This window comes from Nannospalax galili, unplaced genomic scaffold (assembly GCF_000622305.1).
Source record: "Nannospalax galili isolate Female #2095 unplaced genomic scaffold, S.galili_v1.0 scaffold1513, whole genome shotgun sequence".
In the NCBI taxonomy this organism is placed as follows: domain Eukaryota; kingdom Metazoa; phylum Chordata; class Mammalia; order Rodentia; family Spalacidae; genus Nannospalax; species Nannospalax galili.
Window position 1 is genome coordinate 409,039 of NW_008333402.1, and position 26,477 is coordinate 435,515.

At 51.0% G+C, this 26,477-nt stretch overlaps 1 protein-coding gene across 2 annotated transcripts; it reads left to right on the forward strand.

The window, feature by feature from the left end:
• LOC103730043 (calsenilin-like) lies at nucleotides 1-21,192 on the forward strand. Of its 2 annotated transcripts, none has more exons than XM_008828187.2 (3): nucleotides 1-138; nucleotides 9,816-9,981; nucleotides 21,024-21,192. In XM_008828187.2, exons 1-3 carry the CDS (start codon nucleotides 124-126, stop codon nucleotides 21,155-21,157), a joined length of 315 nt encoding a protein of 104 aa, XP_008826409.1. In that variant the 5' UTR covers nucleotides 1-123; the 3' UTR covers nucleotides 21,158-21,192. The 2 variants fall into 2 exon arrangements, with proteins under 2 accessions (XP_008826409.1, XP_017652416.1); XM_017796927.2 differs by lacking the exon at nucleotides 21,024-21,192 and adding an exon at nucleotides 15,266-15,293.
• Nucleotides 21,193-26,477: the final 5,285 nt, after the last annotated feature.

Sequence of the window (26,477 nt, forward strand, 5' to 3'; positions counted from 1 at the left end):
CCTCCAGTGATTATTGCGTCTGGGTCCTAGCAAACATGAGGCAGCTGCCAGCCAGACCAGGCAGTCCCGTGTGTTCGGGCTGCAAAGTGGGGAGGCCAGTGACAGTCCCCCTCAGCAGCCAGGATGCAGAGGGCCAAGGTAGGTGCTGGAAGACTGGAGCCTTGCTTAGACTTGGGAGAGCTGGGGTTCTGGGTGTTGTGGTGTTGCTCTGGACCAGGGAGACTCCTCACTGTGTTCCTGTGCCTCCTTCCTTGACCCCATGCCCTACTATTCCCTATAAGGAAAAGTAATTGTTGGGGTGTCCTGGCTGGGAGGCTAAAATCTGGGGCTCCTTTGGTTGGAAGAGGCTTTGGGTGTTGATGGATGGAAGAGGAACTTGAGGTCTGCTTCATGACTGGTCCTACCTAGTTAAGTTCCTGGGGCAGGAACCAGGATAGCTGACCCTGAACCTAACTCCATACTCCTTAGGCTTGTGGGAATGCAAGAGCATGGGGAAGGGCATCTTATGTTTGGGGACTGGCCAATGTATGCAGCTTTCGAGTAATTGCTAATTAATGAATGACTGTCCTTTTTTAAAGTAGTATGAGACCTCTAATAAGAGCACAAACGAATAGTTCCCTGTCCATGGGGCTGTTAGAAGCTGAAGTGAGAGAAGGCAAAGAAATGTCTGGCAGAGACCAAGAAACAGTGATGAGGTGAGGGAAAGGATGAGGCCAAGGAAAATAAGTTGTCCCCTAGAAAGACTGGCCTAGGGCCCTGCAAGCTGCCCAAAGTCCAGGATAGTCTTGTTCGGGAGAAGAAATACCAGGATTAGGTCCATCTGAACACCCCAAGATGACAGTGGATGGAACAAGATTGGTTGCATGTTTCCCATGCAGAAGTCTGGAGGGAGACACTAGAGGGCAAGCACAAGTGCCCTCCCCCACATGTAGCCTGTGAGAAGGATGAGAAGGGAAGGAAAGGCAAAGGGAACAAATGAAATCAGAGTCTTATAAAAACAACAAATATTGGGATGACCTCCTGTAGGCTCTCCTCCGAACATATGGCTTCCTGCCTCTTTTTCCCCCATGAAGACAAGCAGCCCAGAGAGGGATTGGGACTGCCCCAGAACCCAGGACACCCCTTGCCCTCTATGGTCTATTTTCCAGGATACCAAGAAGAATCAGCAGAAGCGACAGCATGAAGTGTCCCCAGCACCTCCAGGCAGGCAAGGCAAGAGCATAGACAGCACTCTATCCCAGACTCACCCACATGGCATGTATACTGCAGGCAGTGCAGGCTGTGCGCATCCACTAACACCTATGTGAGCACAGACTCACAGCCATGTCAGCACAGTCTTATCTGCCCTGTGACTGTGCTCCTGCAGAGCAGAGCAGTGTGAACCTGTATGTTCATAGATGTGCACACCGCTGGCTCTGTCCCTCTTCCCTGACCTCTCTTGGGTGCTCTAATTCCCTGGGACCCTGCCAGATGGGCAGAGTGAGTGCATCTGGCCCTTCTTTGGGTCACTGTGACCTCCCCATGCCCACAGTTGACTCCTGGGCTGTCATGGATCTCAGTGTCCTTGTGCCCTCACCTGTGGCTTCCCATGTGTAGCCTGGCCCAAGATTGAAGCAGGCTCCACCCAGACAATGGTTGTAGGGGAAACCCCACTGTCCCTCACCACCAGGAGATTATTAGCATGAGGAACAGTAACTGGCACAGGCTGGGAGTTGGTCCCACTTGTCACAGTCAGCAGCTGACTCCTAGTTCTGCCCCTGCCTTCTTTCTACACCCTCCCATTCCTTCACCACCAGCCCTCACTCAGCTCTGCAGGGTGGGCACTGCCATTCCTATCCCAATGCCTTCAAGGCTCAGAGCGGGCACTAGTCATAATGCCAGTCCTCCTGAGTTGGAACCCTATGAGCTGTCAGGAGGAATGAGCCAAACCCACACTTGGCAACAGTAGGCGTGGCCTCCATCCTATACTTGGGTGAGATGTCCTCATGGATCAGCTTGACTCTGGGAACTTCTCTAGCTTCTTGCAGGACATGGGTGGAGATGGGCTTTTATTTAGCCCCTGTTCGTAAAGACAGTAACTGAGAGCCCAGGCAGGATGGGGAGTGTTTACCCCCTGTTTGTAAAGACAATAACTGAGAGCCCAGGCAGATGGGGGAAGTGGCCTGCTCTCCAGGTGGCATCTGGGAGAGATCAGAAGCCTAGGATACAATGGCTGGTTCTATACTGCAAGTATAGTGTTGGAGCTAGATTTGAACCCTATTCTGTCCTCCATAGCACAGGTCCCCAGGCGCATACTCCAGGGAAGAGGTACATGCCTTTAACCAGGCAGCCAAGGAGGCACCCTCCCAGTCCCAGGGCTAAATTCTATGAATTTGTGGTTCATTGCACCTTCTCACCCTACTACTGAGTGACCCAAGCTGGACTCTACCCCAGCCATGTCCACTACATTAGCTATTTGACCGCAAGCCCCTACTTCCCCTTTATGGGCTACAGATCCAGAGGAGTTAAGGGTTCCCTTTTCTTGTTCGTTCATTCATTCATTCATTCATTCATTCATTCATTTGAAACAAGTCTCTTGTAGCCCAAGCAGGCTTTGCTATATAGAAGGAGATGACCTTGAACTTCTGATCCTCCTGCTTCTACCTCCTGAGTGCTGGAATTACAGGTGTGCACACCCAGTTTGTGCTGGGGGTCAAACCCAGGCTTTGTTCACACTGTGCAAGCATTCTATGAACTGAGCTACATCCAGCCCAGTTCTCCTTCCTTATCACAATCTTTCACAAAAAGAGAGAGCTGCTTGGCTAACTCAGACTCAGCTTAGGAGCATCCCCTGCTCCCTCAGCCCCCTGGGCCTCTTTGGGGTTCTCAAGAGCAATTGCAGGGTCACAGATATGCCCTCTGGGAGGGCTTCCAAGCAGAGAAGGGAGAGGGGAGAGCATCTGGCTTAACAGGCACAGACCCAGGCAGGGAGCGTGCACAGTGTGCATGACTCACAGTGCCCCCTCCCCCAGCTCCCAGCTTCAGCTGACTGATGTTATCCCCTCAAACAGGTGCATCTGTCAGCTGTGATCAGCCCACATCTCAGAATGCCACAGAGCAGCCATGTGACAGGGAGAGAGCTAGGGGACCTGCAGGCACTAGGGTTGGAGCAGAGGGAGCTGAGATGAGCAAAGCAAGAGGACAGCCAAGAGGGACCTGCCCCTCATTTCAGTTGGCCCAGCCTCCCACTCTGGCCTATCTCAGTTCTCTGCCTTGCTGGCCCTCCATCAAGCCTCATGACAGACCCATGCTGAACGAGGTAAAGCAGAGACACTGGCTGGCCAATCTCCAGCTCCACCTGTCACAACATCTGCCCTCCCCTACCTCCAACATATAGGTTTTCTCTGGGACAGAGAAGACCTCTGCCCCTGGTGCTATGCCTGTGCCTGACCCTGTTGTAAGAAATAAGATCAATGGCCCTAGGCAATCCAGTTCTAGCCAGTATTCTACCCCCATCACTCTGAGCCAGACCTGCCCTTCTCTAGACCTCTGACTTTCTACTAGGGCCTGAAATATACCCATAGCCTCTGCCAGAGCCCCAGTTGCACTCAGATCCCTGTGCTGGCCAGTGGGAGGCTGCAAATGCTACACTGCCACTCTTCCTGACACCCCGCAAGTACATACAAAACCTCACTGGCCCATCAGCATCAATCCTCACCATTTGGTATTGAAGAACCCTGGCAGGAGAAGAAGTGACCTGAGGAGGGCTCAGCGCCACCACTGTCAGCTATGAGCCCTGGCTCTGCATCCCAAGGGTCTTAGCTCCTTCACATGTCAGCTGTGTCCTCAGATAAGTTTCTTAGTCCTTCTGTGCCACCAACCCATTTAGCCTGGCCCAACATTAGTAAGAGGTCCATAAATGCTAGAAGAGCCTGGGAAGTCTCCCTGACAGAAAAGGTTACCAACAAGCAGCTTGTCAACCCCTGAGTTAATGGAGTGCCCTCACTGTAGGGTAGGGGAACATATGTCTTCATAAGTCAGCAGCCACCAGATACGGGACCTGGACAGCCTAGTTCTGTCCTTTATTGCCACAACACCCGACGAGTGAGGTCCAGGGATATGTGTGTTCACATGTGCATGTGTGTGTGTTTGTGTGCATGCCTGTGTGTATGTGTATACTGGCACCTGCAGGGACACGTGACTGTCTCAACTTTCCCTCCCAAGATGAGCTACCTGGTGCACATCTGTCTGTGCCTAGGGGTGGGTGGAAAACTCAGCCTCCTGAAGCCTCCCATTCCCTGGGGGCCTGTACGACACAACACCCACCACAACTTCTTGCCATATGGCCCATGCGACGAAAATAGAGTAAACTGTGAGTGGGTGCGGGGCAAGTCAGCCTGTGCTGAGGCAGCCCCTGTGGTTAGGAGACGGGGTATAGGTCAGTCCCACATTTGCTCAGACCCTGACCTCAGAATAATTCTCTTGGAAAGGAAGAGGACTGAGAATCTTGTGTACCCTTCCCCGCAAAGCCCAGCATTGTCTGGCGTGATCAGCATATTAACCCTTACCTGCATTTCTAAATCTACGGAGGAGCTTTATAAAAATGAGACTCCCAGCCCTTCTGAGTCAGGTGATGCGGACCCCCAGACAGCATACCTCTTCTGGCCACTCCAATGTAGAGCCAGCTGGGCACAGCCAGCTGTTTCTCTTGGCAGGATGCTCTGGGGTTTGGGGCTTGGCCTTGGCCTTGCTGTCTGCACTGGCAACTCAGGACCAGAAGGCCTAAGGACAGTGATAATTGCTGTGGAAGGCTTGGCTTTGCATTCATGACCTCACCTGACCTTCCTTGTAACCCTGGGTGGGCATGCTATGATCCCCCTTTGCAATGAGGAACCAGAATCTCAGGGCAGTCAAGGACTCAGTTCAAGTTCACCCAATAAGGACATGAGGGCGTGGGATCCAAGTCCCTGGCTGTACTCAGGGACTCTCCCCTCTCTACTCAGCTGTCTGAAACCATACAAGCCTCTCCCAGATCTCCCTACTCACTCACTACAAGGTGCGTTCTCTGAATACATGTCCAGTGTGTCCTGGTGGCACTTAGGAAACTACTTGTTGCTGTTTCCTGCCCATAAGGTCTTATGATTTGTGCGCCCAAATCATCTATGGCAGGTCTTAGAACCATCCATCTAGAACAGGGCTGTCCAGTGGACACTAAATATGAGGCACAGATGTCATTTAAAATGTTCCAGCGGGTGTGTTAAAGAAAGCAAAATTTTAAAAGTGAAACTATTTTTAATGACTTTAAATTATTGGGCTTTGAGCAAGTGTTCTGGGTAATCTGGAGGGACCTCCAAAGGCTGGTGAGAGCATTGAGTAAAATAAACATTCCCTATACCTAACTCAGTTGGTACGGAGTAGGTACAGTCTTCTCCTGTGGGCCCCTCTGTCTCTCCAACACTCCCAATAGATGTTGAGGGGGAAGATGACTTAGAAAGAGGCTAAGACCTCCCACTGGGCCAGCTAAGTGAGTCTGGGCTCTGGGTTGGCCAGCAATAAGTGGCCATTACCTGCAGCCTCCTCCCCTAAGGGAGTCTTGGTAGCCTCACTGGAGACTGTTGGTTGCCAGGGCCACCCTAAGGCCATGTTGGGACGGGATGTGATCCGAAATGCTGCTTTGACAGGTGGGCAGTCAAGGACACTGGGACCTGGGAGCCATGGCACATGCATGGAGGTCAGAGGACACTTCGCATAAGTCATTTTTTCTTTCTTTTACCATATGGGTCCCAGGGATCAAACTCAAGTTCTCAGGATTGGCTATACATTCTTTTACCTGAGCCATCTCACTGGCCCCAAATGAAACTTTTATTGCTCTAAGTGCGGTAAGAAAGAACACTGAGAGACCCCATGTCCACCTTGCCCAGTTTCCCCAGGGCAAACTTACACAATATCACACTGGGCCAGGAGGCACATGCCTCAGTGTTTCAGAGGTGGAAGCAGTAGGATCAGGAGTTCAAGACCAGCCTCAGCTACATAGTGACTTTGAGGTCAGGCTGAAATTCATGAGAACCTGTTTCAAAAATAAATAAATAAAACCTGCAAAACACACAGGAACCAATAAAAATGAAAAGCTAATATTGCACCTGGGATATGGACATTGATATGCTGCCATTATCACTCAGGCTCCCCCAATGTGCTGTGTGTTTGTGTGTGTGTATGTGTACTGTTTGTATTGTGTGTGTGCATGTGTGTGTATGTTTATGTATTGTATATATGTGTGCATGCTGTATTGTGTATATTGTATGTATGTATGTGTGTATGTGTGTGTATGTTTATGTATTGTATATATGTGTGCATGCTGTATTGTGTATATTGTATGTATTGTGTGTATTGTGTGTATGTGCATATGTAGTATGTTTGGTGCTATGAGGTTTTATCACATGTGTACTTTGCATATCCATCACCACCACAGTCAAGATACACGATTATAATTTCATCCCCAAAAGGTCTGTCTGGGCCCTTTTATGGCTACTCTGCCTCGCTCCCCAATTCCTGACCTTTTAATCTGCCCTCTGGTGCCAACGCTGTCATTTCAAAATGCTATGTAAATAGACTCACACATCATGTGACCTTTCAGGATGAACTTTTCATCCAGCTTAATTCCCTGAGACTTCTTGCAAGTTGTGGTGAGTACCCGCAGTTTGTCTCTTCTCCTGGTTGGAAATATGGAAAGTTTGCTGCCAATATTGGCTTCATCTTCCTCCACTGAGAGACATCTGGGTGTTGGGGCTTTTACAAATAAAGCTGCTGTGAACATTCAGTGATAAGTTTTTGTTTGGGCATAAAATTTCAATCGTCTGGGACAAACACACAAGAGTACAATTGCCAGGGTGTGTTAGCTGCCTGTTCCGTTTGCTATGGACCTGCCCACCTGTTCTCCAGACTGGCTGAAGCACTCTATGCTCCCAGGAGCCACGTAGCCATGACCCAGGGTTCTCATCTGTATCGTGTTTGCTGCTGTCTCTAGTTTTCATTTTAGGCATGGAGTGCTTCTCATGGTGGTTTTCAATGTGCATTTCCCTGGTGACGAAAGGTGGCAGGCATCTTTTCAGGTGTTTATGTGCTCTCTTTATGTTCCCTCTGGTGACATGTCTATGCATGCTTTTCTTACTGGATTGATTGCTCTTTTACTGTGGAGTTTGGAGAGAGAGGGTCTCCAGTGTCAGGCATTGTGATGGAAAGGGCAGTTCACACAGAGACATACACATTCACCCATGCACACACATAGGGGAGCAATGTCACAGAGCTGACATCTCCAGTAAATAGAGAAAGTAGAATAGCAGGGTAAGTTCAAAAAAGCTACATGCTGGAGGAGGCACAGCAGGGCTGAGATGGAGGGACATAGGGATGACTTAGATAGGACATTGCTGGGGGTGGGGCTGACAGCTGAGTGTGGCCTTGAGCATCCAGGGGACAAAGCCACCAATTCAGGGAGCAGCAGACACCCGGGCAGCCTGTGAGGAGCAGAGTTAGGTGGGGGTAGAAACGTGATATAGGTTTGATTTGCAATGTGACAGGAGGCCACATGGGGCTCCAAACAGGGACAGGGGCACTTTTAATTTCTGTTCCACTGTCCTCACTGCCCCAGCATTCCTCATTCTGTCACCTCCCTGCACAGAAGCCCATCAGGGTGAGAGGGCAATGGGGTTGCCTCCCTGCCTCCCTCCCCTCAGTGCCTCTGAGCCTAAGAGGCAGGAGGAGGACAACTGAGTGGCTATTAATATTCCTTGACAGCTCAGACAGACCCTCTCCCAGACAGACAAGTGTCAAATATTCATGAGGATGACCCGCAGTCACCCTTCCCTCCTCCTACCTCCCCCACAGTGTGATGGGCCTAGGCCACAGTCCTTGCTCCTCTGTGGGTGTGTGGACAGGCTGTCTCCCCTCCCCTCTGTCCTCTCTTCAGAGCTTACCTACCACTACCTCAGAACAGGAGACCTTCACAGGCCTTGCCTCGAGGGAGGTCACAGTGGGGATCCTGGCCCCAGGCTAGGTAGAAAAAGCTAGCCTCAGGTCTGGATATGACCCCACCCTGACTTTACACCAGGAAGAAAAAGATGCTGGGGTCCCTTAGCCCAGGACAGCACCAGGACATTCATAAACAGTTCTACTTTGGGAGACTGTCAACTTCTTTAGAGAGCTTAGAGACCCTAACTCCCAACTTCTAAATTCTCTCCATGAGCAGCCACTTTGGAAATCTGCACCCAAGGTTACCCGGAATCTGAAGGTTATAAATATAGTGTGGTCTAGTATGTTCTCAAACTTCTCAAAGATTTAGTTTATTAGTCTGTAAATGGGGTGTTGTGGCCCATTTCAAGGGCTTGTGACAACAAGATGACTTGTAGCTCAAACAGATATGCACTAAGGGGTCTTAGCCTGCTCTGCGGGGGGACCATTGTCAGATGGAAGCCAAAGTACCCCCAGGCTCTCCTCACCAGCTTAGGCCTGGATCTGAGATAGAAGCTACTAGTGCCAACACGGTGGGGGGGGGCAGCACTGGCAGTGGGGTTGGGGCTCCCAACAAAGCACTCTTGTTGGCAGCTCTGAGCCTCTGAGGCCCACCTTTCCTTCCATCCCCACTCATAGAGCCTTCAGCAAGGCATTCATGAAATAATGAAGCACCAGTTGCCAACCTCTCCCAGCCCTCCTCCTTGACCCACATACAGACTTATTCATCGAGGCCATTTCTCTCTTGAATGAGATATTTAATAATGGAGAAGATGCCTCTGACCCACCCAGGGAAGGCTACTCGTGAGAATGTGCCTGTGTGTGGATATATGTGTGCATGTATGTGTGTTTGTGTATACAGATATGTGTACACAGTGCATGTAGGAAGGTGCCTCCCTCCATATCCCTGGTACCTACCTCCCTCCACGCAAACATTTCTCACTGCCAAGTGAACCTTGGAGAAGGGAAGAAATGTGGGGATGTTGCTGAGGGTATGTTGGAGGATGGGGTGACACTGTGATCCAGGACCATACCTGTTCCATGGCTGCCCTAGCAGGAGGCAGGGCACAAAAGCAGTGAACCAGATACCCAGAGGGGCAGTCATGACTGATGACAGCCTGTCTAGTCAGGGACCACACTGCTACAAATCCAGAATGATGATAGTGGGCAGTCTGTGCAGCCAGGATTGAAGGTTCCAAAATATTGCTGTGGGGAAACAAATCTCCCCTCTCTGGGTCTTTCACAGTGACCCTGAGCTGGCCTTTCCCAATTCAGCTACTCAGACTCAGGTCCCACTGTTTCTCAACAAGCCCACATCCTTCCTATCAGTGGCCTCCTATCAAGCTTGGTGGGTAGGTTCTCCACGTGGTCACACAGTCGTTCATCCACCCTCACCACCAGGTGAAACTCAGAGGGAGCAAAGCCCTCCCCCAAGAGAGGGGCCCCTTACATGAATGTGTCCCCTGTGTGGACTCTCCTATCCAGAATTCAGTCAATTCACCAACAAGCTATCCAGTTCTAACAGCCTGACTTGTGCTGAGGTGGGGTTGTGATGAGCTGAGGAAGTCTGGGCTCAGGACTAGCCTGGTCTCTCTGAAACCCTCTAGAGCCCAGAATCTGAGTGCAGAGCAGAATTAACTACAGAGAACCAACAGGGCAACCAGATCACGGGGCAGCAGGAGGTCGCAGTCAGCACAGGCCTCAGCTCTGCAAGCCAGGTCCCTGGCAGGTGAGGACTGACCTCACCCTGCATATCAGAGTGGTCTGTGGGATCATCTAGAGGTCTCCTTGTAAGCCTGGACTCAGGAGTGTTCTTCCTATCCCCTCTTCAGGAAGCAATGAAGGCATCAGATGGCAGCCTCCTGGGCGACACTGGGCACACACAGCTGAGCAAGAAGGAGGGCATCAAGTGGCAGAGGCCGAGGTTCACCCGCCAGGCCCTGATGCGTTGCTGTTTGGTCAAGTGGATCTTGTCCAGTGCTGCCCCACAGGGCTCAGGTAGGGCCAGGACAACTGGGTTCCAGGAATAGGGTGGGGATCTCTCTGAACTCTGTCCTTCCTGAGGCCACAGAGGCCATCTTGGGTCATGCTGCCTCTATCTCTGTTGGGAGATCCTCAGGTTCCCTCACTGAGGATCCAAAACTCCAGGATCCAGGTAGGGCACGCAGAGCACAGGAACAAAGGACTGGGGCCATACACAGGTTTTCCAGTAGGTGGCTAGGAGGCAGAGACAGGCTGCAGGCTGAGAGGTCAGGCTCTGCCTCACCCAGCACTCACCTGCTGAGCCATCTTGAGCACTTCACCAATCCTTTCTAAGTCCTCTGAAGAAAGGGGCTCAGGACCCAGCCATGGGACACAGTTGAAGATGTCTTGCCTCAACCCCTCGTGAGTTTTGCCCCAAGCACCCAGAGTCTGGGGCTGGCATTCTGGGGTCTTCTATGAGGGAACTGGCAGCAATGGTTGCTCTGTGCTTGTTACGAGCTATTTGTCAGGAATGATGACACAGGAAATGCAGAGGAAGGTTCTCGGGGCCCTCACAGTCTCTCTCTCCCACACACCCACCCACAGCTTCACACACATGGCTCTGCATACACAAGAATGCACACCCACTGTGCACATAGAAGCTCAGCTGCGGCCCATACTAGGATGCCTGGCACAGTTGCAAGGTCCCTCTGGCCCTACCCGGGCACAGCTTCAAAAATGGACGCACCCACTGAAGACTGGGCCCAGCTGGAAGCAGCCACAAGATTGTGTTGTGTGTCGGGGACCCACCACACGACACACACTTTTGAACACACACAGCATGCATAGGCCCTGCCACTGATTTTTTTAGGAAAAGGTTCACACTTGGCCTTGAGACCTGCTTTGTTTCTTTGGACAACACACACTCTGGTTGTATGAATTCTGGGGAGCCTCAGACTCTTTGTCTGGACAATGGAACAGTCTATGTCCCAGCCTCCCAGGCTTGATGGCTGTCATGGGTGGAGGGGCTGAGATGGACAGCAGGCACAGTGGCTGGCAGTTACCTCAGAGGCCTGTGTATGTGTGTATGCATGAGAGCACAGGACTGCTGCATGCCAAAACCCCATCTTTATTTGCAAAGCCCACTCCCAGTTTTCCTAGCTCTGTTCCATTCCACTGAGTCCTGACCCCCTGTGCTGCTGTCACCCTTGACTGACATTTGTCTCTGACCCTTTCCCACAGGGTCACTAGCACATCTGTGGAGTCCTCACGAGCCCCTGGTTGTTTTGTGAGGCATAGGTCTTGTAGGGCACAGAACCATGTTGCGTGCATCTTCACAGTGGTGTGTGCCCTGTACCTGAGGGAAAATGGTTCCCTCTCAGAAGCTTAGAGCAGACAGAGCCGTGGTGTTCTGCTACAGCTTCTGTGTGTGTCCAAGGAATTCAGCCCCACTGTTACTGGATCAACTTTGTGTCCCCTTGAAACTCAGTCCCTCCCAATATCGGTCATCCCGACTTTTCTTTGTGGCAGTGAATATCAAGGGGTTATGAAGTTAAGCCCTCTGCTTCCTCTCATGGATGCTATAGAAGACCAGTCTGACCCTCCAGAGACAGTGGAGGCTCTATATGGGGCTGCGCACCTGTGGCAGCAGCACTGTTCTGATGTGGGTAGATGGGGAGAAAAGCCAGGCAGAGAGCAGACGGTGTGTGTTCATGGTCACCACAGGCTAGGAACAGTCATACCGAGGGCCCTGCCCAGCTTAGGGTGTCTTCTTAGAGGCCAGGATCTTTTTCCCCAGTCACTCTCTTTAGAGGCACACAGTAGAGGGTAGAGGTAGGATGGCATGGGTGAATCTGGCCTAGCCTGTGTCCTCCTGGACAGACATGTTTACCAGAACCCCCACCAGGCACTGAGAGCAGATATGACTGATGGGAAGCAAGCTGCCCTTAAGCTGTATGAAGTAGGGCTGCAGATCTTAATTCATTTTTCTTAAGAGTTCACGGATGTTGGAAGAGATTAAATGGTTCAGCAGTTCACCCAGGGACTGGGGCCCCATGAGGGCTCTAACCTGGAGTACCTTCACCTGTCACTCGAACACCCTGGGTAGTTCCCAGGGACCCTGCAGACTGAGAAGCTAAGACACCCCCTACCACCGCCCCCCAACATGTACTCCTTGGATGAGCTCCAGAGCCTCAATTCCTCAGTCCAAACACGTTCATGTGTTTCCTTTAAGGAAGACTCCACTGGTGTGGCCACACTGGAGGTTTTGTGTGCATGTGAAATGCCACCCTGTGTGCAGATGAGTCTGCTCCTCAGGCTCTGGGTACATGGAACAATGGGTACCATTCAGGGCCTCTCCATCGTGTGCTCAGCCAGGTCTTGATCATTGGGTGCCTATGACAGCCAGGCAGTCCAGACACTGTGCCCTTGTTGTTGGGGTTTTTCCATTCAGTTGGAGTAAGATCAGGGAGACAGGTGTCTGGGATAGCTGAAAGTAGAGATCAAGGTCCAGCACAGAGTCTCCAAGACTTGGGCGAATTGGAACTTAAACACAGAGTAGGCAAGGCTCAGAGATCTCAAAGCATGAGGGCTGGCTGTGCCCTGGGAGTGGCTACCCAAGATGGAGTTGGGAGGTGGGCAGCAGAGGCCTCTAAGATGAGTGGGCCCAGAGGGTTGGGAAGGGCAAGCAGCTTGATCTCACCCCACCTAAAAGCACCCATCCTCAGAAACCAGAAACGTGAGCACCTCTCCTCAGTTACTTGAGACTCTGACTTGCTTGGTGCCTTCAGCCTCTATGGAGGAGCCTATATTCCTGGTAGGATGCCTTGCTGGGGTGAGGGTGGGGGATGGAGGGAGGAGGCATGGCTTCAAATGTGGCTGCAGCCACTAACTAGACAGACCTGCTTCTCAAGTCTGTCTCCCTATAGGAGGCCTGTGAGACTTGGATTTCTTCAATTATCAAACTAGAATAATAAAATCCTCCCCATATGACCCAAGGTGACATCTGCCTACCTTAAGCAGAAAGCCAATGTCAATTAGTCCTTGGGAAAGTTACAGAAACTCTGCAAGAGCAAGGAACTGGAATGTAACAAAGCCCCGGTCCCAGCTGCCACCGTGGGAAATGCCTCTCATCCTGGGCAGCCACGTCCTTCTGTGTGACACAGCACAACCATTCATAGAACCAGGGACACACTCCCATCCCTCCCTGGAAGTGGAGACCCACAAGCTTATTGACCATTCTCAGCTCAGATTCAAGGGAGGACAGGCACACACCTGGGGCTGTGGCATGAATTGGCAGTCTTTAACCCACTCCAGAGTCCCTGTCAGAGCAAACTAAGCCTTCACTCCTTAGAGCCCCATGCCACACCCTCTGTTGGCCTGCCCAGGGGGCTACTGTGAGCCCCATGATTAGTGTTACTAAGTTGCCAAGAGGAGACACTGAGTTAAGACATGGTTCTCCCAGCTATTTTCTGTGTAGCTGCCTCCCAGAATCACTACCATTCACCTGGCTCTCTCTCTAAGTGACAGAAAGAGCTCAAAAAGGAGCCAGGTGACTATTCTAGCCTCCAGGGCTGGAGCCCCATGGGTGTCTCACCTTTGGGGATGCCTTCTTCCTCTGGAATCTTAAATTCTCTAATCTGAAGTCCAAAGTATTAGAGACAGGGAAAGTGCTGAGTGGGTGGGGTGGCTTGAGGGACTGCCTCCTGGCTTTACCTGGTCCCTGGGCCTTCTTCTGCCTAGAGAGTTAGAACATGTTTAGGAGTTATGCCCGGTATGCCCCAGGATCGTGCCTGAATTTTGTGGCTGCTTCCAGCTGGGCCCAGTCTTCAGTGGGTGCGTCCATTTTTGAAGCTGTGCCAGGGTGGGGCCAGAGGAAGAATAGCAGGATGTGGAGCAAGCCCTTCAGTCAGTGACAGTGATGTGCATATGTGGTGTGTGCAGCAGTCTGGTGTCAGCAGCCAGTCAATTCAGGTAAAGATAAAGAAAGAGGGGTCCCTTGACTGCCTCCAAGGGATGCAGCTGAGCTGGGCTGCCCCTGCCACCTGCTGGCCAACTTGACACATAACACCAGCTGCAGCCACAGTAGCCAGGAAAGGGAAGCTCTTGAATCCCAAGTAATGTAAATGAAGTGGTATAAACTGTGCTTTGTTTATGAGCAAGTCCCATAGTGGCTAGGAAGAGAGGTCACCTGCATCCAGGACTGTCAGGTACCTGCTTAACCCTGGCACCCTTTCAAGAACACTTGGAAAGGATTCAGCCCCTGATGGGTCCTTTTCCAATCATGTCCCCTTCACCTCCCTTACACCTGACCCAGTGGTTAACCATTAGTCAGAATCAATGTGGACTGGCCCCTCAGGTCACCTCTCCTTCCAAGTGGCATAGCAAGCCTCTGTACACAATGTTCTCCCTACCAGGAAGATGCCCGGCTCTACTGTCCTTGCTCTGAAGGGCCTCACTTTTTGGTACCACCTTTCTCACAGCTCTGCCTGTCAATCACATGTGATTTCCCTCCTTAAATAGTCTAAGAGATTCTGTGAGGCCTCAGTATGGTTGAGATGGAGAACAAGGCAGCAGCATACATGGTGATGGGGAGAACTGCACACACAGTCTCTAAGGACTGGGGTCAGAGGTGGATGGCCAGTTCCTGGGGGCTGGGGAGCAGCTCACGGCTCACAGCACCCACAGTCTTCATTTCACCTCCACAACAGCCCAGTAGCCAGTAATTAGCCATATGCGAGAGAAAGAGAAAATTTTGTCAAAGGAGCATGGTTTTGTTGGAAAACCAAGAACATACAGTTCTTTTGTTGGGACCTGCCTGGACCCCACAATTTGCCTTAGGCACATCGAGAGTCACTGAGTATGCTGGGTCATTAGGTCCAAGGGCCAAGCTGCCTGCCTCAGGCCCGGGCCTGCAACATAGCCTCTGTTTGGGTTCAGTAAACAGCTTGGAGTAGTGCTCATGACCAGGTATACAAGGACAGTGCCACCAAACACTGTGCCTTCTTTGCCTGTTAGAATTGCAACATATAACAGTTCATTTTTCACTTTAGAGGGGGCATTTTGACCACCTGCACTTGCATATAACAGAAACCTGGAGAAGTGATGGCATCATCTGGGTTAGGAAGTCGCTGGTACTAGTTTGCAAGCTTGGTTCTTTTGGTTTTTTTTCCACCTGATTGCAAAGTGGTTACTTTAGTTCTAGCCATTATAACGTCATTCCACACACCAGGGAGGAAAAGTCATGTGGATGGGGAAAGTGGTAGTGTCATTAAAGCAGCACATTCTGGAAGGCTCTGGAAGACTTATGTTTACATTTCAGTGACCAGAACTGAGCCACACTGATTGCAAGGAAAGCAGACAAACTGTCCTTTTGGGGTTTTGTTGTTTTGAGATAGGATCTTAAATATTTCAGGCTAGCCTCAGATTTGTTCTGTAGCTGAAGATGACATTGAACCTCCTTCTGCCTCCACCTCCTGAATGCTAGGATTACAGGTGTGTGCCACCATGCTGTTTAACCTGTGCTGGGGATTTACTTACTAATTTTTCTTTATGTGAGTGTTTTACCTGCATGTAAGTGCGCAACATGCATGCAGTACCTGTGGAGGCCAAAAGAGGGTATTGGATCCCCTGAAACTGGAGTTATAGATGGTTGTTAGCTGCTGTGTGGGTGCTGAGAACTGAACTCAGATCCTCTGAAAGAGCAGCCAGTGCTCTTAACTGCTGAGCCATCTCTCCCTGTGCTGGGGATTGAACCCAGGGCTTCATGCATGCTTGGCAAGCACTCTACCAACTGGGCCATGGCCCCTGTCTTGGAATAGCAGTTTTTCAGTTGGGCTCATTTCCACCCCTGATAGACCTGACTTCTATAGGTAAAAGCAGAGAGACAGCCTATAGAATTGGTGCTGTCAGCCATGTAGCTCACAGGGCTGTTTTGATGTCTAGGTGCCTCTCTCGTGCTGAGAACCCCAGTAAGCTGTCTGGCATACACCAGGTGTCCAGTAAAGGGAGCCAGGGGTCAGCAGTTCCCGCTCTAGTTATGTGCTTGGCTCTTCCTTGTCCTACTTATCAAATAGGCCTCTTTCTGTCTTCACGGTCCACTCCACAGGGACTCAGGTAGGGCTGGGGCCTGGGCAGTGAAAGCCAGAGGTCAAAAGGAGGCCAAAGGCAGGGGCAGGCTGGGAGCAGACTGTTTCCACCTGGCTGCAGAAAGGCCCTGGGCCTGGTGAGGCCCCTGTCAGGTGAGATCACACCCTGAGGTGAAAGTCACAGGGTGCTACTTTCTTCTGGGGTGCTAGGAGCTCAGGAGAAATGCCCACCCCATTCAGTCTTCTAGCCTACAGCCGCTCTGCTCTGGGGAGCCGTGTGCTCCCAGGTCTTAGAGGCTAAAGAGGCAGACACAGGCACCAGGCAGGCTCAGGACAGGGATAAAAGGTCTTGGGCTGGGGGCTGAGGGGCAGTTAGTCCTTGGAACTTTCCAGAAAACAGAAGGAAACTACAGAGGCCAAGAGACAGACTGAGACCAAGAAAGACACCAAGATTAAGAGACAAACCGGAAGTGAGTGTGGGGAGGGGAAAGTTCTAGCCAAAGAAAGGTGCTCAGTATCGAGTTGGGAGAGGCAGGCAGAGAGGTGGGGAAGTAGGTGGGCAGTGTGTATGGAAGAACCAGGACCCGGGCGGCACCATGGCCGGACGTGGCGAGGATCTCCACCCGCGGCTGCAGGAGTGCCAGCACGGCTGTAAGAAGCACCTGGGCGACATCATCAGCTTCTTCTTCCGCTTCATCTCTGGGAACCTGGCTCGAGGTGAGGGCTGCCTTGATGGGATAGGGACTCGGGTGCAGGAGGAGGCAGCATGAGGCTGGGGAGGGACTATACCTCCTTCTCTGGGGCAGGGATGAAGGAGCCCAAGAGCAGGGTCAGTCTCTGAGCCCTGTGCCTATCTGTGGGACCTGCTCCCAAGAGGGCCAAGCCAGAGCCCCGAGAGGAGGTGGCAGGAGACAAGCCTTACTTACTTCCATGGTGGGCACAGACCAAGGTCTGCCTAGCTGCTCTGGGGACCCCTCCCTGCCCTGCTTGTTCCTCAGCTGTGGCTGCCCTCCCTCACTGAGGTCTCTGCTTCTCTTCTCTCAAATACATTGTGGGTCTGTGATGATACAGTGGAAAGAACCAGTGTGTATTGACATTGTACAGAAGATGCTCCATCATTGACAGGAAGCCTTCTTCCCCCAAATGGCAGAAGCCTACCAAGCTGGAAGTCTTGATGGGAGGCAAGGGGGTGTGTGTGGCCCAGCCAGTGCCCTCAGGTCTGACCTGGGGGTGGGGGGAGCTCCATAGCAGGCTACTTCTCTGCTTCCTTTGCCTCTCATCCAGGCTTGGCAGGACTTAGACCAAGGCCTAGCTGGACAATCATGGGCACTTCAAGATTCACAAAGGGAGGGAGCCTAACAGATGGGAACCTGAGAAGTGAGGTGCCAAGAGCTCCAGACCTTGAAGTGGGGAGGCTATCAGGCTCAGGGCCTCAAGGCTCTTTTGTCCTGCCCTGTTACTGGAGGGATGCAAAGGACTTAGGATAAAGCAATCATGTGACTCCTCCAAAGAGACTTAAAATGAAATCCCTAAAATGAAATGAGCTGGTGAGGGCATGTGACACCCAAAGCCATCTCATGGCTTCAGGGAGATAGATGCCCATGCTGCCCAGGGGAGCCTCACTAGTTAAGCAGGGCCAGGCTGGTGCAGCCCAACCTCACTCCCTCTATGAAATGGGGGTGTTGTCCCCCATCTTTTCTCCTGCTTAGTCTGGAGGAGCACCTACAACAGAGCCTGGATTATTTGAGAGCTGTCAGGTTAATGAGTAGCACTTTAAATTTTCTAATTTATTTTTACTGTATGTGTTGGTGTGTATGTGTGTGTAGATGTGTATGCATGGGCACACGTGCCATGGCGCATGCATGGAGATCAGAGGACAATATTGTGAAGTTGGTTCTCTCCTTTCACCTTTATGTGGGGTCCAGGGATCACACTAGGCTTGTGTGAAAAGCACTTTTACCCACTGAAACATCTTGCCAGTCCATGAATAGCATTTATAAAAATAAAAGCACGAAACTGAGATAGATTCACACATCTCCAAATCGGTGGAATAATAATAGCTTAAAATACCAGTGAGCAATGAGAAGATGAGAAGACAGAAATCTGTTATGACCAAGGTTTACAGGGGGAGGCCAAGTCTGGACTAGTATAGCCAGCTCAGGTGGCTCTGGGGACAGGAGGCAGAACCTGGGAGCTCAGGGTCACCAAGCTTTCTGGTTTTTTCAGAAGAAAAAGAAATTCTTTGATGTCATGTGTCACTTGGTTGTTCTCTCTCTCCAGAAGGTCTTTTGAGGAGAGGATGGAATTGAAGATGTCAGGACTAGACTGGTCCTGGGAGAGACACCAGGGAAGGGGTCAGGTCTGGGGCAGAGGAAGGCAGCTAAGACCACCAACCTGCTAGCCATGACCCTATTAGCTGTTCCTACTTCAGGGTCTCCTTGTTTCTGCTAGCTAGAGACCTTGCGCTCTCTCCTAACCACACTTGGCCCAGCCCCTCATCCATCTAGTGTATATATGTACATGAATATACAAATATACAAAATGTATATAATAATGCCTACTCCATCAAGGGGTGTCAGCTTCCTGCCATAATATTATAACAGGAGGCCGCATGATCTGATGGCTCATTCTTTAAAAAGTGTATGAGTGTATTGCCTGCATGTGTGTAAGTGCATCTGTGTCGTGCAATGCCTGTGGAGGTCAGAAGAGGGCATCGGATCCCCTGGAACTGGAGCTAAGGATGGTTGTTAGCCACCATGTGGGTGCTGGGAATTGAACCCAGGTCCTCTGCACCAACAGCCAGTGCTCTTAACTGCTGAGCCTTCTCTCCAGCCAGGCTCATTTTTGTAAACCTTTCTTATGCATAATATACCTGTAGACAGAGCTCCCCGACAATCTTGCTCCCAGTGTAAGTCTTTCCATCTCAGTCTGCCTGTCCTTCCCTCCTTTCTTAACCAGAGTGCAAAGGCTAGTCCTTGATTAGGTGACCCAACCGGCTGTGTCACTGGAGTTGTTAGTGTCAGAGCCTAGGCTCTGGCAGTCCTAATAAGCTAACTTTGACCACCCATCAATCAAAGAGCCAAGCAATAGTAAAAAGCAAAGAAAGGGGATTTTTTTTTTTTTTTAATGTGGCCACATTGGGGAAAAGGAACGGATAAAGAGGATCTGTGACTCCCAAGTCTATCTTCAAGGTTCTGACATGAGGTTTAGGTTTAAATAGAAAGCAAGTGTTATGCATAATTAAGCAGTCTTAGTCAGTGTATCCTCTGGCCCATCACAGACCCATTGTTGTCTCAGCCCCTGCAAAGTGTTCTGACAGGTTGTCAGAATACGGTGAAATCTCTTCTTGGGAGACAAGCTTCTCTTCCAGCTGGTACTAGGCTTCAGCTTTTCCTTCTCCTACCATGAGATTCCTGGAGAAATTCCAATTCCTTGGGGACCATTGTTTCAATAGCTAAAGAGAGGGGCACGCATGCCTGTGTTTAGAATTCCTTCATTCCTACCAGGATCCTCACAACAGGTTCCCAAGGTGGACCCTGAACACCAGCTCAGAGCATGCAAGGGAAGGGCAAACACAGAAGAAGCCTCCTCTGAGACCCAGAGGTCAGGCTGGCCAGCCTGTCTCTAAGCCCCACCCAGGCCACTGGCTCTGAAGGATGGACATGATATTCTAGGCCAGGTGGGAGGGGCTGTCTGGAACAGGGGCTGAGGAGGCCCAGAGCAGGTTGGCTCTAATTGCAGCATTAGACACCAAGGCAAGGTGTCAGTTGGAGGAAGCCTGGTTCCTTGTCACTACTGACCCTTCTGTCCACCCACTGGCCCTTCTCTGCCTTATGGATGAAGTTCTGTGTAGATCCTGGGGCTTTGTCAGGTCTTAGCAAGGCCTGAGTGAATCCTTTCACCTGGTACCCTTGGCCAAGCCAGTGTCATCTCCATGGGTAAACTCTGGTGTCCCTTGGTCCTGCCTCCAAGGTGCCAAGCTGCCCATTGTCCAGGTTGGTGTTTGGAGGGGAGAGAAGAACTTGGAAAATGTATCCTGGTGTCTTCTCCAGGTGTATAGGAGGGCTTTTGAACATGTCCTCTACCGCCAGGGTGGTGACAGATATCTAGGTCACACCCTTGCCCTGGCTGTTTCCAGGTAGCCAGGGCCACTACACTGACATCTTTCAGGTGTGGGTCAGACCCTCCTACATATACCACAACCGAACTCCCCAAACTCCAGGGGACCTGCTTAGATCACTAAAGGTGTCAGAAGCCCTGCAGTGGATGAAAGAAGAGAAAACAGCTTAGCCTTTCCCAAGATACTTCCTCTGGATGCTTTTTGTGGGAGAGGTGTAAGTGTCACAAGGCCAGTTTCCCAGCCCCTCAGCGGGACCTGCAGAGTCATACCTCTCAAGGTGTTCTTTGGATTTCTGCCAAAATTCAGGGAAAAGACCCATTTCACATGAGATAAGACCCAAGGAGCCTGCATAGTGAGAGATGAACATTGTGTCTAGAACACTCACCCCAGAGCACTCCCTACCCCAGCAAAGAAAGTGTAGAACAGAGGTAGGGAGGGCCCAAGATGAGGTTCAGGCTGTCAGCAGAGGCAGCTGAGGGACTCCCTCCGCCCCCACCGCACGCATCACAGATAAAGCCAGGCATATCTGACTTGAGTTGTCAAAGTGTCATTGTGGTGGTTAAAATTATCCTCCTACAAATAGACATGAGTGTATGTCCAGGTTCCGTTGAACTCGTGAATGAAGATGCCAACAGAATGACAAAGCTGATTCAAATCAGGAAAAACCCCAGGGAGGGTGAGAGAACCTGGAATATACAGAACACAAACAATGGATCAATTAGACACAATCGATGGGAAAAATAAAGATGTGGGCCAGTGAGAGACCACCCGCTGGGGCAGCTTCTTTGCCAGAGAGATGTTGCATCTTAGCAGGTTTACAGACCTCTAAATGTCTGGGTTCTAATCATCACATCACTGTGTTCTCTCTGTAGAGTCAGATGACCTCACAGACATACAGGACGATGGGCTGCTGGATTCACCTGTCACTCAATGCTCATTTGTCTTTATTTCCAAATCTCTGGAAACAGAACCCCATCTCTGCCTCTCAGAGCTCTGTGTTAAGTAAATTGCTTCTAAGCTATCTGAACCTCGGTTTCTTCATCTGGGAAATAAAATGGGTATAAGAATGAGGTCATTGAGATGGTTGTGACAGGTGCTTGTGACAAGCTCTGCCCCCATGGGCTCCTGGATTGACTCTGCTGTGTACTAATATAGGGACATGTGGCAAATTCCCCAGTTTCCTCATCCATCAAATGGGCATAATGGAATACTCTTGAGGACCCTACCAGCAGCTGTACAGAGCCATAGCAGTGGCTGAGCCAGTGATAATGGAGGCTGACTTTGTGAGCCTGAGCTGAGGTTTCTTCCTTTCTGTGCCTTGGGTGGTTTCTTTGTCTGTGAAAGAGGACAAAGTGTAATTTTTCAAGGTCAAGGACCAGTGTGATTTCTCCCCATCCCTCTGACTTAGGCACTGGGCCTTGGGATTTAGAGTGTGTTGTAACTCTTGGATGCTTTTGAGGGGAGGCTGCTGAGTCTCCTCTCTCAGTGGCTGTGTCCCTATCTGCTTCTTTCTGCGTCCTTGGAGGTCCTGTGCCCCACCATGGTTCAGCGCTCCTGCTGACCCTTTCCAGGGCCTTATAAATGGGGTGAAACCCATTAAAGCCCACCGTGAGCTGTGCAGCTGAGAGGTGGGATCTCCACGTAGAGTGGGCTGCAGTGGACCAGGCTCCTTCCTGCTCCAGCCTCTACCTACCCCACCTTCTTTTTCTATAGAGCCAGGCAACTCAGGAGCATGGGGACAAGGACGTGGGGACAGGGGTGTGTTGAAGGGGTGGAGGGATCCTCCATGAAGCCATTCTGGGCCACCTGTCTAGGCACTGGAGTCCCAGCCTCATCACTACCTTCCTAGGCCCAGACTCCTGGCCTGTGTGTGAAAGGCCCACATTTTCTCTCTATCTTTCAAGGTGGAGGGATTTGAGAATTCTTTGAGGTGGGAAGGGGAGACAGGTACCATGTCTAGAAGCTCCAGTATGGAAGGGTACATTTTCCTGCCAGATTTGGGGTTGCTCAAGGGAAAGGCAGAATGTGATGGCAGAGTGGATGTCTGTACTTTGAACACCCAGGCAGACTCTCACAAGCCTGGGGAGCCTGGAGCCAGTTGTCCTGGACACCCACTCCCGAGAGAATGTCCCCAAGTCCTTCCTGCCTTTTTGTTCATCTCCCTTCCCCTCCCCGACCACTATCCCATCTCCACCTTCCCTCCACTCCCCCTCCAGGCTCACCAAAGTTCTTTTGACAGGCATTCCTCCATCTTCCCACCAGGGGGCAGAAGACACCATTGATGTGGCCTCCTTGGACCATTTTAACATTTATTTATTATTTATTTATTTTTATGTGTAAGAGCGTTTTACCTGCACGTATATAAGTGTACCCATGTCGTGAAATGCCCGTAGAGGCCTGAATTAAGCATCAGGTCCCCTGGATCTGGAATTACAGATGGTTGTTAGCCACCATAGGGGTGTTTGGAACAGGAACCCAGGTCCTCTGCAAGAACAGCCAGCATTCATAACCCCTGAGCCATCTTTATACACACACCCCCATTGTAGCCTTCTAAGACAAGTCATAGACTATGTATTTTCTAACACACACACATCCTCCTCACACTTTTGAAGCTTAAGGACACAGGATCTGGCATTCTTAGGCAGCTAGCTCTCTCCCAAGATGCATCCTGACTCCCGATTCCCTGAGCCAAGTCCAGGACTGACCAGAGCCTCTTCCCAGCTGGCTGCCCACCCACCCCTTGCTGCCCATGAAATCTCTGCTCTAGTCTTGGGAGTCCATGTTCCCTGGGGTGTCAGTGGCCTCATCTTGAACCACCCTAGAACTTCAAGAGGGTGGATGGGTCCTAGGATGTTACCTTCAAAGGTCACCTTCTGCTGTCCTCCTCACTCCCATGTGAATGAGTGGGAAGGCTCGGGTGACTCAGATAGGGGCTGGTGCTCTTCTACACTCGAAGGGGTCATGGTGAGAGCACAGGAAAACCCACATTAACAAATGCTTCCCTGGGCACAGACCAGGGCTTCTCACATCCAGCCTGTAGACCACGGGGTCTTTGAGAGAAATGAGGAGAGATGATCAGTAAGTGGACTTGGCAGTGAACTAAACACAGACCCTTCCAAAGGCTTGTCTCTCACAGAACAGGGCTTCTGACCTGCAGCCCATAAATCAAGGGACCTTTGAGGTGAAACAAGGAGAGATGATCAGTAAGTGGCCGTGGCAGTGAACTAATCCAAAAACTTGTCCCTTCATTCTCTTTTGAAATAACGTGGAAGATAGTAGTTGGCAATTTTCCCTTCAAAAATGTTCTAATGCCCCCGCACTGCAAACAAAAGAGGCACTTTTATCATCTTTTCCAATGAGGAAGGAAATATAAAGGGTTTATAAAGGCCCATGGGCCATAGCCCAAGATCCCTGTCCATGAAGGGTGAGCTAGGAGGTTGAAGGGACTCCAGGCACTGTCTTGGTGTCAGGCAGCAGCATCCTAGTCGGGCCCTGTGGAAGACAAGCTCAGCCTCTGCACAGCACATGGTGCTGCTATACTGGTGATGTTCACATGCCTGCCCCACAACACACACTAATGATCAGGAGCTGGCCTTCCCAGAGAGGGACAGGCTGTGGATGCTGGCCTGAGCAGTGACCAGAATCCTGGGAGTGGGGCAGGAGTCAGCTGGAGCTCAGCCAGGGAAGATGGAAATGGCAGCAAAGGAGGGCACCGTGGTTGTTAGTTCAGCTGGGGTGAAAGTCTGTGAACATACAATACTGCCTCCAACTTTTGAGAAAAGAGCCAAGAAGAGCCCATTGAGAGAATGCATTTGAAGAAAGCAGAGCACCAGCCACCAGTATCCTGGGGTCTGGCTGAGAGCAGAGCGACTGAAGAATGGAGAGTTAGGAGCCCAAGAAAGCCATTGTTGCCAGCCCCTAACACAGGGGTTACTCCAGAGCAGAGAGAGATGCTGGCTTCCAAACACATCCTGGCCAGAGAAAGGGGATGCCCAGGTAAGAAGCAAAGGCCAAGCAGATGCTGGTGTCCAGATCCATGTCATCAGCCACCACTCCCACCATCCACGAGGACAGCTTGAGGTTTAGAGGGAAGAGTTGATCTATCCATTCATCCATCTTTCCTTTTATCCATCCATCCACACACCCATCCATTTATCTATCCATCCATCCACCTTTCTAATCTGTCATTCCATTCACCCACCCGCCTATCCACCCATCTGCCTATCTGTATATCCACCCATCTGTCAGTCCATCCACTCACATGCCCATTTCTCCATCCATTACACATTTACAAAGCATCTACACAAATCCTGACACAGAACAAGCCTTGAGACCAGTTAAGAGAGACAAAAGAACCAGGAAAGAAAGTCTTCCTCTGCCCCTCTTCACCATGCAGGGCACTTTCTCATCCCAACCCCTAACACTACAAACATACTTGGAAACTTACTGTGGTTGGGGACATTTGGAGACCTGTTGCCAGCTGTTCTGGACTGGGGCTCCACATCCTCTGCACCTCCCGGGTGGAAGAAGACAGAGGGAAGGGACAGGGTATAGTTTATCCCTTGGTCCCTTGTGATCTCAAGCCCCTCACACACACACCCCAAGCTTCCTTGGGCCTGGGAAAATGCCCAGACACACAGGAGACTCTGCCCCTTGGACCTTTGCCTCAGACCTGCTGCACGGATGGGGAAACTGAGGCTGGAAAGCGCATGTGAGCTATCTGAGCTCATGTACATATATGGAGAGATGCCAAGGACAATACTCTTTTCTCTGTCTGCACAGCTGTCTCAGCCTTGGTGTTTCAGCGTGTGAAATCAAGGCATGCAGACATAGATGGGCTCCATTTCAGCACTTGGGGGAGGGAGATGAGTGTGCAGTGGGCGGCTGAGCTATTTTCAAGCACTGATCTCACAGGGGAAATGGCTGAGGTAAGTCTGTGAGGAGGCTGGAAGTCACTGTGTGCTGGCTTAGCACTGTGTATCTGCATGTACACGAACACACATTTTCTTTTATATGCTTGGTGATAAGTGTGCCTGTATATTGGAGCAGAGTTCGGGTGTTATTATGGCAGAATTGTCAGCCCATGATAGGAGGGTCCTTAGAGGTCTTCAGCCTGACCAGGAACAACCTGGCCTGTGTAGACCCCTTAACACCAGAGCCTGGGGGCGGGGGCAGCTGTTGGACAGAGCTATAAATTGAGGTCAGGCTCTCTTTTCTGTCCAGTCCTTAGATGTATCCTAGAGGTTGGCTAGAGAGGAGGTACCTCTCAGTGGAAGAAAGAGGGGAGCCCCAGAGGAGGAGGGGGAGAGTAGAGATGGATGGATCCTGGAGTTAGCCCTGGGGTTCCTAGGAAGGATGAGAGGGGCCTTAAACTGTTCCAGCGACCTGGGGCAAGTCATTTCACCTCTCTGAGCGTTTGTTTCCTCATCTTTGAAATGGAGAGTGGTGACAGAAGATCTAACTCCCTGGCTGCTGGGAGGATTAAACAGGATACAACAGTCAGCCCAGGAGTGCTTGGTATACTGTAAGCATCTAGCAAATGCCATGGCTCCTGGCTCAGCCTGGGTCTCAGAGCAGTGCACACTTGCTGTCTTGTACTTATGGGGCTCCTAGTGAGAATACTCCACTACTGCGATATAAGTGGATTCTGTTTTAACTAAGCCAAAGGCCTGGGGTAGGACCAGAGTGCCTAGTTTTTCTCTCTCTTGTACTGCTGCAAGTTGGGCTTCAAGCAGTGAGGTTTGCATCACCAGCCCATTTTACAAGTGAGGCCTGCATCTATCCCTACCCACCATTCACCTACCCACTCACCCATCCACTCATTCATCCATCCATCCATCCACCCACCTATTTACCTGCCCATCTGTCTGTCCATCCATCCACACATCCATTCACTCACCTACCCATCCATCCATCCATCCACTTTTCCACCTATCCATTCATCCATCCTCCACCTATCCATTCATCCATCCATTCATTCACCCACCCACCCATACATACATACATCTGTCCAGCTGTGATCAGGCTCCTTCAGTCCAGGTGTTTGACCCCAGATCTGTGCCCTTAGGTAGCTTGTACCATAGTGGCCCTTCACCACAGGTCTCACACATCACTGGCCTGATTGTCAGGGAGCAGGGGTAGGGAGACATGCGGGAAGGGGACTGGAACTGTGCACCTCTGGTCAGCTTGATAGGGTCATCGGACACAGACCCCTGTGTCGAGGATGTCGCTGGCTCACACATTCACATTCAAGCCGAGTAAATATTTACAGCCATTATGACAATTGATCGCCTTCGATCCTGTGCACTACTGTGAGCTAGCCCTGC

Coding starts and splice junctions, on each gene's coding strand:
- LOC103730043 (XM_008828187.2), top strand. Junction 9,982..21,023: donor TGCTGCCCCACAGGGCTCAG/GTAGGGCCAGGA, acceptor TTCTCTCTGTAG/AGTCAGATGACCTCACAGAC.